The sequence below is a fragment of the Mustela lutreola genome, chromosome 1, assembly GCF_030435805.1.
Source record: "Mustela lutreola isolate mMusLut2 chromosome 1, mMusLut2.pri, whole genome shotgun sequence".
Lineage (NCBI taxonomy): Eukaryota > Metazoa > Chordata > Mammalia > Carnivora > Mustelidae > Mustela > Mustela lutreola.
This window is the reverse complement of record NC_081290.1, coordinates 64,739,390-64,758,774: the sequence shown is the minus strand read 5'-3', so window position 1 is coordinate 64,758,774 and position 19,385 is coordinate 64,739,390. Positions and strand designations below refer to the sequence as shown.

Genomic DNA, 19,385 nt, shown 5'->3' with positions numbered 1-19,385 from the left:
CAGCGTCAAATGAACACGTAAAAATGCCGCACCCACCCCCCACCCCCACCAAAAAACAAGAGCATGCCAAGCTGCAAGCAACTGTCCTCCAAATCCGGACCCAGGGGAGCACACACGAAGACTGGCTAGTGTCCGCGTGCACGGGCACCCACAGGGTTAGCGCTCACTTGGTCAATAGACGGTCATGATCACGGGGCCAGGCATGACCCCGGGAGAGACAGGGCCCTGTCTTCCCAGAGCGGACACTGGAACAGTGCCTGCCACTCAGACAAGATGGCCAAGTGGCATGTATTTGGCCCTGGGGTCCCAGGGGCCGGGTCTGAATTCCCACCCAGCCTCATACCTACTGGGTGGCAGAGAAGCCAAGGACAATACACCTTCCCCTCAAGGCCCATGAGGGTGAATTAGGAGGACGTGCCTGTGAGGCACCAATGTTGGTGCCATTTCCAGATTTTGTGTATGCTTTCCATTTTCCAAAATCTCATTAATGGATTGGATTCACTGCTTCTAAAATGCCTTTAAATTTTGCTCTGCTTTGAGTTGGACGTTGGAGGAGTAAGAAAGATAATTAACCTGACCCAGGTCACCCCAAGTTCCCTGGATTCTGCCAGAATCCAGGGCCCTGGCACGACCACATTCCCTCGCCAAGCCCATAGGTGGAGCAGCAGACACAGCCGTGCCCCTGGAATCCAAGCCATGGTCGGATGCAGCAGCTACTGTCCTACTGCTTCTGAGAAATTCTTTTACGTGCTCCCTTCCCACAACATGCTCAGTCCTTCTCCATCCTCTCCACACTGCACATCCTTCTCAATATGAGGGAAACAAAGGCAATCACACTCAGTCCGTTATCTCTCCTATCCACATTCAAAGCTTTCTATCACTATCTCTCCATCTCAAAGCTTCATCTTCTATGGAGAGATCATTTGAACTGGATACTCCTAACTGCTGGCCAGGCACTCCCACCCCAACCCTGTGGTCACTAACCAAAAAGACACAGGAGTGTTCCATTCACACGCAGGAACACATGAGTCAAAAAGACCAGGTCTGCACGTCATCCCAGGGCTCACCATGTGACTGTGGCTTGCCACACCAGGAAAATGATGACACCAGGGCTGATGCATGTCCTGTAGGCTATTACTGCATTTCCTACACCAGCCCCAACTTCTCTCCTCCCCACCATTCCCGCAGTGCTCCTGTGCTACTTACTGGGGGTGTCCCTCCTCTCTTCCTGCCAACCCTTCTACTCCCTTCTACTGAGCGTCTTCATTTCTGTTACATGTTTAGAATTGAAGACATTATTTTGTCCCCTGAATGTCTCTTCTTCATAGCACCGATGACCTTCAGCACCACGACAGATGGACAGAAGAAAGGGACAGGGATTCATTCACCCATCAATTTGTTGACTTTTACTCTGCAATTTCCATTAAGGCGTCTCACCTCATCTTGGGTGCCTGGTGTCCTGCCTGGTTCCATCACTCCAGAAAGTACCTATCAGGACAGGAAAGCGTAGCACTTTGGGGACTCCGATGAGCCACATCTCCTGGCACCCCACCCACCAGAGGTTCTGCCCACAGTGAGACACCAGCGGGTGTAATGCATGGGCTCCTAGAATGCTACCTCCTGGGCTCCACCTGCCTGTACAGAGGCATGTACTAGCCACACGGAGGTCACAGCTAGTGATCCCCGCAGAAACACGAGACCAAGTGAGGAGAGCAATCTTGGATCTTCCAGTCCCAGCTGCCATATTATTTCAAGAGCGTAAGACCCCACACAAGACCAGCAACAGAACCTCCCAGCTGAGCCCTAGCTGACCCACACTGCTGTGAGGAAGTGAAAACAGCTACCAGTGTAAGTCATTAAGTTTTGGAGTACTTGGTCAGGCACCAATAACCAAGGTACACACTTCCAAATACCCATACCCTGCACATGGACAGAACTCATTTACAATTTTTCAGATCTCAGATTTTTATTTTGTTTAAGATTGTATTTATTTATTAGACAGAGAGAGACACAGCAAGAGAGGGAATAGGAGAGGGAGAAGCAGGCTTCCCGCAGAGAAGGGAGCCCGATATGGAGCTCGATCCCAGGATGCTGGGATCACGACCTGAGCTGAAGGCAGAGGCTTAATCCACTGAGTCACCCAGGTAGGCCCCCCCCTTTTTTAGAGAGACAGTGAGAGAGTGCACTCACAAGCTGGGGGGCTGGGAGAGTGGGGAGAGAAAGAATCTTTTTTTTTTTTTTTTTTTTTTTGAGAGGGAGAATCTTAAACAGGTTCCATGCCCAGAGCAGAGCCAGTCCCATGAGGGCCTCAGTCTCACAGCCCTGAGATCACGACCTGAGCTGAAATCAAGAGTTGGACGCTTAACTGACTGAGCCACCAAGGCACCCTTCAGACTTGGAATTTCTAAAGCAGAGTTGTAAGATGAGTGGCAGGAAACCTACTGGTGATGATAAACTGTAAAGAATCACTTCCATTTTAAAAGCGTTTTTAAAATGCAGAACTAAGTTAACGTTAAGCCAATAAACAAAAGGGTATCAAGTGAGACAAGGGAGAATTGATACCAGGGTTCCCAGGCTCATGCCTCAGTGGCCAGGGAAGGAACAGAAACACGTGCCGTGGCTAGCTGTAATGCAGGAGGAAGTGGAGGATGGGGCACGCACTATGCAGACAGAACAGACTTCTCTGGCCTACAGCCATTCAAAGATTTAGAAAACAAAAAACAAAAAACAAAAAAAATCCAAACCCAAACAAAAAATTGTTTCTGCCAAGGCATCTGCACGAGGGCCGCGACTCCCATACTTGACCACAGGAAGAGCTACAAGAAGCCACCCCATGGCTGCCTCCAGCTCGTTACACCTGCTCTCCAGAACACGGTAGAGGGGAGCAGAGAAATACCCACTGGGTACTACCAAATGCCTACCACATGCCAGGGAGGACAAGACCCACATCTTCTTAGAAAGATGGACAAAAAGCAGTTACAATTTGTCCTAAGAAGTAGAGGATGGCAGCGTCTGTTACAAGTAATGATCAAATAACGTGATTCACAAAGGCTTCGAAAAAGGTAACTCCACTCTGCCTCATCTGTGGCTGGGGGAGGGGGCGATAGCCCCCCTCAAGCACCCAGTTGGATTCATGACCCACACCACCACCCTCACAGGTTGCCTGCTGGCCCTCCCGCCCCCTACCCCTGCCACAGATTTATAGCAACTCCCATTTCTTCCCTTTCCCATACCCTCACTTCTCGACATTTGATATTCAGGACTCTCTTGTAAAAACCACAATTTCCTACCTTTTCTAAAGAGAGATCAGAAGACCTAGCCCCATCAGGCCCGTACCTGCCACAGTCACAACCAGTGAGTGTGGAGACAAGCCTGTGCCTGGCAGGCCTCATGCTCTCCACTGTCCTACTCACTCAGCTTCTTCCTTGGCCCTAGAGACACGAGCTCTCCGGGTCTGGGCGAGACACACAGACAAGCCACCGGTCTGTTACTCCACCTCCCCGCAAACCATGTAGCCTCAGAGGCAACCCCCTCACACCCAACTGTCCTTTCCCAGTCTCCACGTGGCCTTCTTCCCACCAAGCTCACGTTCAAAGCTCTATTCATACCTCCACCCACAGATTTGTGTCTTTTCCCTAATTTCCTGTCCTCAGAAATGAAAATCGCATAATTTTTTTTGAAGATTTATTTGAGGGGCACCTGGGTGGCTCAGATGGTGAAGCACCTGCCTCCGGCTCAGATCATGAACTCAGGGTCCTGGGATCAAGGCCAGCGGTCAGGCTCCCTGCTCAGCAGGGAGACTGCCTCTCCTTCTCACTCTGACACTCTCCCTGCTTGTGTGCTCTCTGACAAATACATAAAATCTTTAAAATAAAAAGATCTGAGAGAGTGAGCACGTGAGCAGGGGGAGTGGCAGAGGGAGAGGAGCCCCAGCAGACTCTCTGCTGAGCGCAGAGCCCCCTGCAGGGCTTCATGTCCCAACCCTGAGATCATGGCCTGAGCTGAAATCAAGAGTCAGATGCTCAAGTGACTGAACCTCCCAGCCAGGCATCCCTGAAAACTGTATTCTTGCAGTGGCTCAGACCAAACACCATAGCTATCCTCCCCAATTCCTCCCTTTTCTCCACTCCAAATCAAGTCCTGTCAGCTCTACCTTCAAAATGCATTTAGAATCCCACTAATTCTCATGGTCCTCTCCCTTCCAGACTGCCACTTTCTCTGAGTCGGCCCCCTGTCAGTGCAGCAGTCCACAGGGTCCTAGCAGCAGAGATGTCAGGTTACACTAGCCTCTGCTCCAGACTCACCAACACTTCACCACTTCCCAGAGGAAAAGCCAAAATCCTCCCAAAGGCCTACAGGTGTCCCTGAATGCCTCCCTCCATGGAACCGGGGTAAGGCGGAGGCCGCGTGGGCAGGCCCGGGGCCGGTTGTGACAGCACAGCCACCGGGAGCGCACTCAGCTTTAGCGACCACTGGCCAGCTTCTCGGGGGTCTGGCCTACAGACCCAGCACAGTCTCACCACTTACAATGTTCAGAACCCCCTAAGTGTTACTTATCACTGTTTCGATGCTATTATCATCCAGAATGAGTTACGGTCAAAAGTCAGCATGCAAAGACACAATCAATACATACTATCAAAGCTGACTTCCACAGTAGAAAACAGCTTTGGTACATGTGGCTCTAGACAGCATGGAAACACCACCAACTCAGATACGAGGATGTGCAATGAGCTTTTGCTGGGGGGCTGCAGGCACTGCGGGCACATGAGTCATGGCCACAAGCCCCTGTGAGGCTCAATGACAGCCTCAGACCAGGCGACTGCCCAGGCTGACCAGCAGCTCTACTTCCCAAACCTCACCAAGTTATCACCTCGAGCCTACCTTACTCCCTAGACGGGGCCCGGTACGGCGCCTCACCTTCCACGAACGCCCAAACTGGGCGACGACACACCAGCTGCGGAGCAGCTTTCAGTAGCCCCATTAGAATAAGCAGAAATATCACTCATTAAAATGGAAAAAAACAAAACAAAACAAAAAAAACCCCCAAACAATATAAAAAGCTCCAATTCCAGGGACTGAGAAAACGGAACCAAGGAAACTTGAGGATTCCAAAATACAAGTCGGCAAACTCCAACACTAAAAACAGGACAAGACAAGGTCTGGATATAGGGGACATCAGGCACACGCCCCGTCCTCGGATGACAGAAACCACTCAGAGCGTCCCTTGACGAAACCAGCCATCTGGGGGGCATGGGGGCCACGGCTGGCACAACCCAAGCAGAGCCAATGCAAACGTGCTGGAGCAGACAGGTGCCTGGGGAAGCACAGGTCACTCGTGGGTGCAAATGAAGGCCATCCACAAGGGCAGCTTAGGCCAGGCCTCACCAACAGCAAAGCCCACAAGGGTCACAAACTCCTCGGGGCGGGGGGTGGTGGTGGTGGTGGTGGTGGTGGGGTGTGTGTGTGTGTGTGTGTATGTGTGTCCTGATACCAACTGCCCACAGTCTTCGTGGGGGTTGCCCAACTTTATTCAATGTCTAACATGAAATTTGACATAATGGAGTTTCCTACTGTTTTGGTGACATCTCTTAGACAAAATATTGGGCTGAGCAGGTCAAAGAGATGTCCTGTGATGTGGGGGCACAACCTGCTGCAGGCAGGGAGAGAGCGGGAGGAGACACAGCGTCACTTCCCAAAGTGGCGTCAGCAAGTCCACCATCCTCCTGAAACGACCCAAGGAAGTCTGAGGCTGTGGACGCTTTTACAGAAACAACTAGCCCAGTCCCTAGCACAGTCACACATGCACACACACACGGACGTCAGGACAAAAGAACCCATGCCGAACACGTACCAGCACCCCACCTTACCCACCAAATACAACAGCCTCATTTATGTCGCTGTTGTGTAGTTATGTCAAGAGCATTTTAACTGGATTGTAGACTTTTGGATTCTGGTCAACTGGCAGTGACTGGGTGGGAAAGCAAAGCCCAGAACCATGGATGTCACCATCCTCAGTATTTAGGGAATGGACACCATGCCCATATGCAAACATTCACTGTGGCCAAAACAGAAAACAAAACTCCTGCATTCTAATTTCCTAGGCAGGACTTCTTTGTACCTTTATTTCCACTGAAGCTGCCAGACAGATTCTAGAAAGAAAAGCCTAGGGACAAAGAGCCTACAGTTTATGAACAGCAACAGTGATCTCTTTCTAAAGTTATAGGCCATAAGGAAAGAGGGATTTTTTTCCAGTTCTTTCCATGGACTCCCTGTGTCATGCTGAGCCAGCTGGAGCGCTGGCTGAAGGACTCTGCGCTGATGCACACACAGCAGCAGGCACTCCGAGAAAGGCCGGAGGGCTCCAGAATGTCCTACTTCCTCTTCCTCCATTCCCAAGCATGACCGCAGCTCCTGGTACATGCCTTGCACATTCACTTACCTGGCTCTTTTTCATTTGGTAAGATTAAAAGCCATCATTAGGAAAAAGCAATGCAACAATTTTTTATACAATGAGAAGAACAAATTGGACAGCTTCACTGGACTTGAAAACAAAAATCCCCCCTCTGACTTCCCAGCAAAGGGAAGCATTTTTTCCAAAGCAACAAAGGAAAAGAACCACTCTCCTCCGCTTGCACTGTTCCAGATTCACACCAAATCCTTTCCAGCACATACCACGCTCAGCGAGGATGAACCAGATGTGAGTGCCATGAGGCAGGGGAGTCTTGTGTTAAGCTAGGAGAAGGCACCTGTACTCCCCAGGGGAGTACTGTACTCCATGAGGCAGGGGAGTCTTGTGTTAGGCTAGGAGAAGGCACCTGTACTCCTCATTCTTTCACGGTTCACGTTAGGCACCCTGGTTTTCTTTTTCTTTTTTTAAAAACATTTTATTTATTTATTTGACAGAGAGAGAGAGATTACAAGTAGGCAGAGAGGCAGGCAGAGAGAAAGGAGGAAGTTGGCTCCTTGCTGAGCAGAGAACCCAATGTGGGGCTCAATCCCAGGACCCTGAGATCATGATCTGAGCCAAAGGCAGAGGCTTAACCCACTGAGCCACTAAGGCGCCCTGCACCCTGGATTTCTACTCCGCTTCCCTTCACCATGAGTCGAAGGCAAGAGTCATTTCTCAGCAACTTTGGTCCAAAGCAGAAATAAGAAATAAGATCCTCTCCCAGACTGAAACTCCTAACTCATATTTTCCTCTCAAGCGTGACTCAGCAGCTTTGATTTTACTCAAAGAATTTACCTGAACTAAACTCTCCTTAAAAAAACCACCTGCCATTTTTCAACTCCAAATTATTTTTCCTTCAATGTCAGGTAGAAAATATCTTTTGCAAAACTATCCAACCACCCCCTTCTCTCTGAGCATTGCCCCTGCCCCAGAAGTGGACCCCCAAGCAACTCTGCCCCCTCCCTGCAGCTCGCCAACCAGGGGTGGGGGGGTGGACGATGTCTGGCCCAGTCCAACCAATTACAGTTCTCCCCAGCTGAACGGTGCTGGATACCAGCCTTCAGCAGTGGTGCTGGGCTAGGGATGGCGGGTGGTTTTCTCAGCATGATGGCTAAAGCAGAGAAAGCCAGACTTCAGAGAGAGGTGGAACGACCCAGAAGCAGAGAAAGAAGCAAATGAGAGAATGTGGATCATTAGAGTAAATGACTTTGGCTGCCAATTATTTTGTTCCCAGTTGAGGCCTCTCCTCAGGCCCTGCATTCCCAGACCTGGTTTCAGTGAGCTATCCCTACATCCTTCATGTATATTCCCACTTTTTCTTAAACTAGGTTCCTGATGCTCCCCTTGTTGTAATGCAACAGTTCGAAAGATGGCCACGTGAGCAATAACTTTCAAATCCCTATCCTACAGTCTAAGAAGCAGCACTTTCATGAGATCAAAAGTCAAAGATCAAAGGGGTAGGGAGAGGAACCCAGTGGGAGAGGACAGGAAGGGTCGGGATGACAAGGGGGGACTGCCTCAAGACTGCACTCACGCTATCAAGCACCAGGAGACCAGGACCCAGGGAGCTCATGGTGTCAGTCCCCAAGGCACACAGTCACGAAGGGAAGACAGAAGTGAAAAACAGCAACAGCAGTGGCGGACACGAGACGTGCACAAGCAGAACAAGACAGTGCCAGGGCTCGGCTCTCAGAGACAGCACTGGGTGGGAGAACACAGAGCGGAGGTGCCCGGGAACAAGCCTGGGGAGCCGTGCGTGCTACGCGGTGGCCACACAGAAGACCCCTCCACAGATCACCCAATGCAGCAAACCTGGTTATCCCAACATCAGCCATGAGGTTAACTCCTGTAACTGTTTTATCTTCTAATATTACATAAAATATTTGTCATGTCCCTTAGCATCCTGATAGAAAATGGTTTTAGAATATAATCACCCATTTAAATTAAAAAGTTTCTAGAGGACAGTATCCTTTCAACTCAATTCTGCTTTAAAAAAGATACTTAAACCACACCGTGTCAAATAACTGCTAAAAGCAAAATAAAATAATTTTCTAAGTAGTAGGATCTCAAAGAGTACATCTTATAGTGAGTAATAAAAATTGCACAGTACTGGGGCCCTTGGGTAGCTCAGTGAGTTAAGTGTCTGCCTTCAATTCAGGTCATGATCCCAGGGTCCTGGGATTGAGCCCTGCACTGGGCTCCCTGCTCAATGGGGAGTCTGCTTCTCCCCCTCCCTCCGCCACTACTCCCTGCTTGTGCTCTCTTGCTCTCTCTCAAATAAATAAAGAAAAAGAAAAGAATTGCATAGTATTAATTAAATGGGTGATCATATCTAAAACCATGTTTTTTCAGGATGATAAAGGACATGACAAATATTTTACATGAAGTATTAGAAGACTGATATAATACAATAATCTTATACGGGGTGCCTGGCTGGCTCAGTCAGTACAGCATGTGACTCTTGATCTCAGGGTCGTGAGTTCAAGCTCCATGTTGGGCACAGAACTTACTTTGAAAAAAATCTTGTAATATTTTGTAAAAACCAACAAAAAATTATGAATCATAAGCAAATGTAGTGTCCTCAAAATACTAAACTAGGATCCCATTTCTAGGAATGGATCTAAAAGAAATAATCTAGAATATGGAAAAGCCACATATGAAAATATTCGGGAGAATATGACAGAAAATAAAGAGTGGCTGGCTCAGTCAGGAGAGCATGCAACTCTGGATCTCAGGAGTCATGAGACTGAGCACAGAAATTACTTAAAAAAAAAAAAAAAAAAAGCAAGCTAAGTAAATATCCACTAATAAAGAGTGTATTATATTGCTGTTGGAATATTATTTGATGAAATAGAACTTAGCCACTACAAAGAATAAAGATAATGTAGTAAAAAGATGGAACATGTTTAATGGGAAAAAAGGATATAGAATTTGGTGTATACTCTAATTGTAACAGTACTTTAAATGAATATATTTTAATGCAACTTCATTTATGCATTAAAATGTCCTAGAGGAGGGAAGCCTGGATGGCTCAGTTGGTTGGGCAGCTGCCTTTGGCTCAGGTCATGATCCCAACGTCCTGGGATCGAGTCCCACATCGGGCTCCTTGCTCAGCGGGGAGCCTGCTTCTCCCTCTGCCTCTGCCTGCCATTCTGTCTGCCTGTGACTGCTCTCTCCCTCTCTCTCTCTGATAAATAAATAAAAAAAAAAATCTAAAATGTCCTAGAGGAAAGAGTGTTACTGTTCACATTACAGCCTTAAGATAATGAGTAGTTTATTTTTTTAAGTTTCTTTGGTCAAGATGTTGTAATTGTGTACTTATAAACACACACACACACACACACACACACACCACCCCCCCCGCCCCCCCCCCCGCGGTCTTTTTTCTTCTCTTGAGCATTAGAAATAAAATGTGAACCTACTTCGTCAGAAGCAGAGCGAAGACACTGGACAGCAGCCTGTTTTTTCATTTCTTCTAGAGTCAGGTCTGAGCACTTTTTCTTACTCTTTCCCCATTTCTTGTAAGCTCCTCTTTCCCAGCCCAGGAAGATGTCATTCTCCTTAAATAAGATTAGACAGAGTTCAATGAACAGCGAACTAAGAAGCAAGTTTCAAACACTTTTCCTTCCCAAATGCTCAAACACATTCCCCTCCCAAGTGCATTCATCGCTAGTAAGTTCAGAGACCACAGACACAGTCAGTCTGAGGGCTTTGGAATAATCATTCATTTGGTACCTATTACCCAGATTTGCATTATATTATGATTTATTTACGATCTTAAGGAATATGACCCACTGACATGAAGTGGTAATAAACTCAGACATTTGTATGTAAATTAAGTACAGCATAAATAAATTCCAGACTGCAAACACAATTAAATGTCTTCTGTACTTCCCACTCTTTGATAATGAGTGTATATATTACTATGAGATTTTACATTTAACAGTTAAGTGGTTCAATTCCTATTTCTTTACCTTGTAGTCTAAAAAACAACAGATATAAAATATTTTATGTTGGCATTGTAAGTTTATTTTTCCCCTTGGTTACACAGGCCCATAATCAAAATCTGAAGAAAATTTGGAAAGTGGGAAGAAAGCAAAATCATCCATGATACTACCACCCAGTGAGAACCTGAATTATTTGGTCTGCTTCATTTGGCCTTTTCTGTATGCTTTAAAAATCACAGACTTGAATTCATGCTAGTTATAGAATATTGTATTTGACTTAACTTACTAAACCGTAAGCATCACCTCAACATTACCACAAATTCTTTGCCTATAGAATATTCTAAAACATAAGTTTACAGCTATTTCCCTAAGCTGGGACTTTAAAGTAATATTTTTAATTGCTTTGCTACTTTGTCTCACCCAATTTAAAAATAAGTAAATAAAAAGCCTTCCAATAGATAAATTATGATTAAAACCAGTGGACAGACAATAAGAAAAAAAAAGGACCAGAAAGACAATGGCAAAATTTTAAAAATTACTTAGAAGATGGTGTGGCCTATAGCAGGCCCTCAGGACATGGCTACAATTATATGTACAAGAGGAGATAGAGATGGAAAAGCATAATAATAAAAAGATTTTAAAAATCAAATCATACCCAATCAATTGTGTAACCCAATTTTTACTTTGATTCAATACACAAAAATTACTTTAATGCCACCAGATAAGAGTGGGAGAACAGTCCCTCCCTCTACACCCCTCATTATTAGCATACTTTCCTTAATTTCTTGGGCATGTCTGCAGATCTCATGAATCTGAAAAACAAATTTTCTGGCTGAGTGGTGTCAACTCGTTTTCCAAGGGAAAATGTGTTTAATGGCCAAGTAAGTACTAGCAGTATATTTCCATTTATCTGACGGGTTTGGCTGGACAACACCTGAAACCTGACATTCCTTATCAGTGATATCTTCTGGTGATCAGGTTTGTCCTCTAAGAGGAGCAGCAGACCCGTAACAACACAGACCTGAAGCTTCCAAACGCAGAAAGAAACGTAGTAATTCTGTTCGTAGTATATAAAACAAAGGAAGTAGAAAAGCTATTTCTGAAATGATGAACACAGGACTCGTTTTTGTGTGAGCTGTTGAGTCTGGCTCCTTCTCCTTCTTGAGATTATCAACATGTTTCTGCACTGAATCTGTTATTACAGCTCAGCAGAGGTAACACACATTCAAAGTCCTAACGAAGTTTTATTTCACAGACAGAAGGGGCTTTCAAAATTCAGTTCACGTGGTCAGGTGCTCTTTCTGGAGGCAGTCTGACAAAACATCTCAAACATCTTAAACACAGGTGTGTACTTTCAATCTAACAGTTCTATTTCTGAGAATTTATCCTAACAGAATAATCACCTCTGTGCGCACAGGCTTAGCTGCTGTGGTACTGATCACAATGCTGTCAACCAAGGCAAACAGCCAGAAACCTAAATGCCAAATAAGGAAGACTTGGTTAAATAAGTTATAGTTTATCCAGGCGATGAGATATGCACGACAGCCATTAAGGAGATTACGCAGCGCACTTACTGACAAAGCTATCTGCAATATACTAGGATAAAGTCTACACAGCAGTACAACCTCGTTTCGTGTGAATGTGCGTGTGCGCACACGTTACCATGCACTAGAAGGTCTGAGAAATGACCTAAGAGGTCACTGAGGAGCTTATCTCTCAGTGAGCAGGAGAAGCACACGAATATTATTTTCTGATTTTTCTTATAATTAGGTCATACTGTTTAATAGTCAAAAGTTGTTGGGGCACCTGGGTGGCTCAGTCATGAAGGGTCTGCCTTCGGCTCAGGTCATGATCCCTAAGTCCTGGGATCAAGCCCCACATCGGGCTGGCTCCCTGCTCGTGAGAGCCTGCTCTTCCCTCTCCCTCTGGTACTACCTCCTGCTTGTGATCTCTCACTTGCTCTTGCTCTTTCAAATAAGTAAAATCTTTTAAATAAAAAAAGTTGTGATATTGTTTTAATAGAAAATTTACTAAGTCAAAAACAGAGAAACTTGGAAGAGTGTCTGCCACTCTTCACCTAGGATAGGTTATCTGGCATGGGCTTCACATTTCCTACCTGGCATCCTAGGTCTACCCATAAATGTGGACTCCCCCGTTCATCCGGCAGTGACTTCAGTGTTTGCTCTGGGGCACTAGGGATCATAAGTATGAACACAGCAGAGGCCCTGCCTGCCAGAGGTGCCCAGTCTGGTATGAAATACAAACTCAAAGGCTAACACCTGAGAATGGCTGTTGCTGCTATAAAGAGGTCTGCAGAACACATTCAGAAAGGCTAAAAGGGGCACATTCTTTTCCTTGGCCTGGTTGGCCCGACTTTTCCCTCTGCCTGCCCCTCTCCCAAACTAGTGCTCTCTCAATCTCTGACAAGCAAATAAAATATTTTAAAAATATAAATAAGTAGGTGCACCTGGGTGGCTCAGTTGTTAAGTGGCTGCCTTTGGCTCAGGTCATCATCCCAGGGTCCTGGGATCGAGCCCTGCATTGGGCTTCCTGCTCCATGGGAAGCCTGCTTTTCCCTCTCCTACTCCCCCTGCTTGTGCTCCCTCTCTTGCTGTCTCTGTCAAATAAATAAATAAAATCTTAAAATTTTAAATATATATACGTGTGTGTGTGTGTGTAAATAAATAAAATTTTTTAAAAAACCTATTTCTCGCCCCCAAAGGAAACCCTATACCATTAGCATTCCCTTCCCATCACTACTCTGCTCTCTCCTGAGTCACTGGGAACTCCTGGCCTGCTGTCTCTATGCATCTGACTATTCTGGAAATTTCATATAAATGGAGTGATATGATCGACCACCTTTTCTGCATCTGGCTTCTTCCCCTCGGGGCAAGGTTTTGAAGGCTCATCCTTCATACAGGCTGTGGCACATACCAGGGCTCCACTCCCTTTTCTTTTTTTTTTTTTTTTTTTTTTTTACAGATTTTATTTATTTATTTGACAGAGAGAGACCACAAGTAGGCAGAGAGGCAGGCAGAGAGAGAGAGGAGGAAGCAGGCTCCCTGCTGAGCAGAGAGCCCGATACGGGACTCGATCCCAGGACCCTGAGATCATGACCCAAGCCAAAGGCAGCGGCTTAACCCACTGAGCCACCCAGGCACCCTCCACTCCCTTTTCTGACCGAGGAATACTTCACCCCGTTTCCTCCATGAACGCGTTAACGAACATTTGGACCCTTTTACCTCTTCGCTATTCTCAACATTCACATATAGGTTTTCGTACGGACATATAGTTTTCATTCTCCCGACTGGAGACCCCGGAGTAGAACGGTGGGGTCACATGGCATCTGTGTGTTCAACTCTTTGAAGAACCGACAGATGATTTTCAAAGCAGCTCTCGTTCACCATCACACCAGCAGCATCTCAGGGTTCTGCCTCCCCCACATCCTGACACTCGCCATTCCCTGGGTTTTTACCTTAGCCGTCTTGGCAAGCACGAAGTGGTGTCTCATTGTGGTCTTTATGTCCTGAATGACTAACGACTAACAACATGGGGCGCACTCTCATGGTCTTGCTGTCTTCTGTCCAGGAAAGATACACCAACAGGCCGTTTTAAAAGAATATATTCTGAACACAAATCTCCCACTAAATACAGGATTTGGGAACATTTTCTCCAATTCTATATTTTTTTTTCTTCACTTTCTTGATGATGTCCATTGGGGCACAGAAGTTTCTCATTGTGATAAAGTCTCATCCACTAGGGTCTTAGGCTGCTTGCTTTTGGTGTCCTGAGAAATCACTGCCTCCTCCAAGTTGTGACAATTCACACCTATGTTTTCTTCCAAGAGCTTTATAGTTTATAGTTTCAGCTCCTTTCACTGATGACTCGAAACCAGGTGGAGTTAATACTTGCAAGTGGTTATGAATTAGGAGTCCAACTTCCTTTACAGGCAGCTACTCTGCTATCTCGGCAGCTTTCATTGAAAAGACCATTCTTACCCCTCATGTGGTCTTGTTAGACCATAAATACACAGGTTCGTTTCTGAACACTCAGTTTCCATTTCCTACAGCCATACATACACCAGGACCAAGTGGCTGTGGTTACCAGAGCCTTGTGCAAGTTTTGAAACTGAGACGTGTGAGTCCTCCAACTTTGTTCTTCAAGATCTCACTGGCTACTCTGAATCTCTTTAGAGGTCTATATGGATTTTAGGATCAGCTTGCCAAAATCTCGGCAACACAGGCGGTGGGGACTTTGGCGGGGCCGCACTGTATGTGGGTCAATGCGTGGGACACCGCTGTCTTACCGACATGGAGTCTTCTTGTAGTGAACATGGTCCTTCCATATACGAGGTCTTTCTTCATTTCTCTGAGTGACGTTTTCAGTGTGCAAGTCTTGCACTTCTGTTAGATTTATTCCAAAGCATTTCATCCTTTTTAATACTGCTATAAATGGACTTTTCTTAATTCCATTCCTTAAGGTTTTCTCTATACAAGATTGTGGTACCTGTGAACCATCACTTCCAAGCTGGCGGTCTTTTCTTCTCCTTTCCCAGCCGCCCTTGCTAATGCTGATCTATAATAAGACTTGGTGTATTTTGTCTTTGAAAATGTCTTTTCACACAGATACTGCCAAATACTGATATGAACCGCAGGCATGTGTTTAACTAAACATGTTAATCGACTAGAAGACATTTATGAAATCTGTTAGATTCTTCCCTTCCTATTTGCCTTTCCACATGTCCCTGTAGTGCAGACCAGTCGCCCCCAAGTCAAAGTTTGGTAGAAGCTTCTCAGCTGAACAGTGACACAGATGTGAAGATACAGACGGTCCCTGTGCACCATGGCCAGTGGGAAAGCACAGCTGCACTACAGTGTGACCCTACACAACGTCCCACCACTGAGCCGGGCCAGAGTGGGGAGCTTGCTTCTTGTTTTCCCTTTTGACAGAATGAAAATGCACAAAGCAGCTTGCCATTATTTGTGCGTCAAACAATGTTAGCTGTGAGGATGACTTTAGACATTTTGCAGATAATGTGCTGTTTTGCCTTGTAATTTTAGGGTGACGTCACAGAAACATCATCAAGCATGTAGAAAAAGCTATGTGAACAAGCAACGCAGCAGATGCACCAAGCCTTCTGGCTCTTCCACTTACTATATCCAAGAACTCCCTCCTTTTTCTGGCTTCCTATACTGTGTGAATATATTACGACTTCTTAAACAATAGCACCGAGCTAATAATCAACTTTTAAAAGAACACAGTATAAAAAGACACTTCAAGATATTTCTAGGTTATTATTTTTAGTCCCCAATGCTATACTCATTACAGATCTACTTAGGCACAAACATAAAATATTGACTGTGTGCCAAACATCTCCTTGATAAACTCAGTAAAATCAAGGATGATTTCTCGAAGTCGTAATCTTAAAGACAGAAAACATTACCAAGTACCAAAAGAAGATACGGCTAAAGAACATTCTCGGCTTGGAAATCTATTACCAAGTACTTTTCCAGACGCTACTGTGAGGTGACATAAGGCAAGGGTTTTGATTGACTTTCTCTGGCTGCCTTCTGTCAAAACGGAAACACTAGGAACTGGAGGAAGAAAAAGAACACGCCATTCTGAAATACAGCTGGGGTGATGACGTCTGCTGCTGGCTGCTCGGCACCCACCCCTACCTCCCACACCTTCCTGTTAACAGCACCCTGAAAAACCGTGAAGTATCTGAATGGGACTGGTGCCACCCCCATCTTCAGGCTCTAACTAGCTTAATACAAATCCGCGTGTTTCATTCCTTTGGCCATAAAGATTGGCTCATACCGGCATGCGACCAATCAGAAGTGGACACTTGAAAATGAGCAAAAACAAAAGAAAAGGTGAACACATCCTCGGATGCCAGACCTATGCTCACTTTCATGCGCCCTCCATGTCCCTGGGAGCTGGCGGGAACAGCAAGCTGCCATAGGGAGGCAGGGCAGCTCTAATGACACCGGGAAAGCTCTGAACGTACCAGGCTCGGGCCAGCCCTACTTCTGGAAATTCAGTTATAGGAGACTTTTCCCCCTCGCAAGCCAACTTAGGCTAAATTTTTGGTTGCTTATGAATAGAAGATATAGCTAGAATTTGAGGAAGGGCCTAAGTAATAAATCCTCTTCTTGTTGCTCAAAAGAATGGAGACTTGCCTCTAAAAAATAAGCATAACTTCAGGTTAATTCCAGCTAGGTCCTCAGTCAATAGAAACAATTCCTCACTGGCCTCCCTGCACTCAGCACCCCAACCAGTCTATCCAGCAGCACACACGCCATCCTGCAGTGCCGGCCGTCTCCAGCAATGGGTGGGGGGGGGGGGGGGGGGGCGGTGCACGTGCAACTCCCCCCCACAGCACACCAGTTCATCAGGATGGATCTGCCCACCTGCCCAGTCCCATTCCCCATGCCCACCCCATTCTTCTGCGGCCTCCCAGCACAGGCCCTTCCTATTTCTGTGACCTCGCATGCACTCTCTCTTCCTTCTTCCTTCAACTGCTCAAAGATCTCTCCTCTGTCACTCCCACTGCCACCGTCCCCCATCCAGTGTCCCTAGTTCTGCACAGCCAGTGTTTCACAGATCCAAAAACTAGCGGCTGTCTCTGGAGGACTATCCCTAGTCAGCCCTGGATTCCTGGCACCCATCATAGTGTCTAGCACATCACATCACTACCTGCTGAATGAAAAAGCAGACATGTGCAATTAAAAAATGCAATTATTCATTAAAAAGTAATAAAAATGCAATTATTTATATTCAAAACCTTTCCTCTATTTCATTTGAAGATTCTACCCCCATAGTTCCCAAAAAACACATTTTTATTATAGTATCTTAGGGAGTCTGTGGACAGGAACTTGTGGGCCCACCCACAGTGCTAACCCCACTCTGACTGTATTGTCATACTCCCTATGTGTAAGGCTGACCTAATCAGGGTCTGCTGAGTACATGTATGCTGAAATACAGCATATGGGTGAGACAGACGAGCAACCCAGGACAGATTCAGTTTTGTGGTAGTTATCGTTAAAGAAGACAACAATCTTCCAGGGGAACACTGCAGATGCTAGCTTCCCCAGGTGGAGATGTGCTCAAGAGCAGGTCACAAGCAGTTCCAGGAATAAATGAGCTGTGCCCAACGTAGAAGTCATCAGTCCCACTTAGCAATCAGTCCTGGGATATTCTTATTTAACCTCTGGGAACACAAATAATGTGATAATGCAGCTACATTTCTACAATGATGGACTCTGAGCTAGAAGATACAACTCAATTAGGAGATTTAAAAGAAACTGCAACAAAGCTACACTAATCAAAACAGTGTGGTACTCACAAAAAGACAGGCACTAGACCAAAGAAATAGGACAGAGAGACCAGAAACAGACTCTTGTACATGTGTCAAATGATTTTCAACAAAGGTGGCACAACCATTCAATGGGAAAAGGACAGTCTTTTCAACAAATGGTGCTGAGAAGACTGGACATCCACCTGCAAAAGAATGATACTGGATCCGTACCTCACACCATATACAAAAATTTAACCAGAAGTGGACAAAAGACCTATATGTAAGAGCTAAATCTATAAACTCTGGGAAGAAACACAGGGTAAAGCTTCAGGACTTAGTTTTGACAGTGATCTCTTAGGACACCAAAGGCACCGGCAACAAAAGAAAAAATAAACTGAACTTCATGAAAAATTTTGAATTCTGTACATCAAAGACGCTCTCCACAGATTGAAAATAACAGCCCACAGGATGGGAGAAAATATATCCAGCCATGTCTCTGATGGGGGGGTAAACACTAAAACACATGGAGAACTCCCAACATTCAACAATAGCAAGAAACAGCCCGATTCAAAAATGGGCAAATGACATGAACAGATGGTCTTCCACAGAAGACATGCAGAAGGCCAGTGCGCACACAAGAAAGATGTTCAAACATCACTGATTATCAGGGAGAATATGAATCAAACCACAGCAAGATACCACCTCATACCCATCAGGATGGCTACTATCAAAACACCAAAAAACAAAGGTGTGAGTGACTTTGCAGAGAAATTGGTGGGAATGTAGAATGGTGTAGCTGCTTGAAGTTCCCCAAAAAATTTAAAATAGAGGAGTGACTGGCTGGCTCAGTCAGTTAAGTGTCTGCCTTCAGCTCAGGTCATGACCTCAAGTAGGGCTCCCTGTTCAGCAGAAGAGTTGGCTTCACCCTTTCCCTCTGCCCCTACCCTGTTCATGCACTCTCTCACTCAAATAAAATCCTTAAAATTTTTTTTAAACAGAATTACCCTATGGCCCAGCAATCCCACTTCTGAGTATGTAACCCCCACCCCCCCAACCCCATCAAATTGAAAGCAGGATCTCAAAGATACTGTTTCCCATTCATGGCAGTGTCATTCACAATAGCTACGACATGGAAGAAACCCAAGCATCCACTGACAGCTGGATATGTAAAATGTGTCATTTTCCTACTGTGGAATATTATACATTTTCCTACCATGGAATATTAAGAGGAGATTCTGAAACATGCAGAAACTTAAATGCATATTCACCTAGTGGTGATGGAAGCCAGTCTGAAAAGGCCACATACTGTATGATCCCAATTCCCTGACATTCTGGAAAGGGTGAAACTGCGGAGGCAGTAAAGAGCCCACTGGTTGCCAGGGCTTGGGGGAGAGAGAGATGAACAGGTGGAGCACGGGGGATGTTTGGGGTAGGGAAACTATCCTGCAGGCTACTGTGATGACGGATACATGTCATTCACTCTGCATCTGTCCAAATCCTGAGACTGTTCAACACAGAGAGTGAATCTTAAAGTAAGTTACGGACTTCAGGCGATTATGTACCAATGTGGGTTCACTAACAAAGGCGCTGCTTGGGTTGGGGTGTTGATAACGGGGGAGGCTCTGCATGTGTGTGGCAGGGGGTATGTAGGAAATCTCTTCTTCTCAATTTACTGCGAATCAAAACAACT

At 45.8% G+C, this 19,385-nt stretch overlaps 1 protein-coding gene across 6 annotated transcripts in view; it reads right to left on the bottom strand.

Moving 5' to 3' along the window:
* KIAA0232 (KIAA0232 ortholog) overlaps window positions 1–19,385 on the bottom strand; it is an 83,424-nt gene that overhangs the window by 24,712 nt on the left and 39,327 nt on the right. For 5 of the 6 annotated variants that reach the window (XR_009351628.1, XM_059165820.1, XM_059165787.1 and 2 more), the window contains 2 exons: window positions 9,871–10,008; window positions 1,438–1,488 (listed from right to left, as the gene is read on the bottom strand). Coding sequence is in view for 5 of the 6 variants with exons in the window: in XM_059165820.1 (XP_059021803.1) it covers window positions 1,438–1,488; window positions 9,871–10,008 (189 nt within the window). In the remaining variant the exon portion in view is untranslated. The remainder of the gene's footprint in view (window positions 1–1,437; window positions 1,489–9,870; window positions 10,009–19,385) is intronic. The other variant, XM_059165778.1, reaches the window with a different exon arrangement.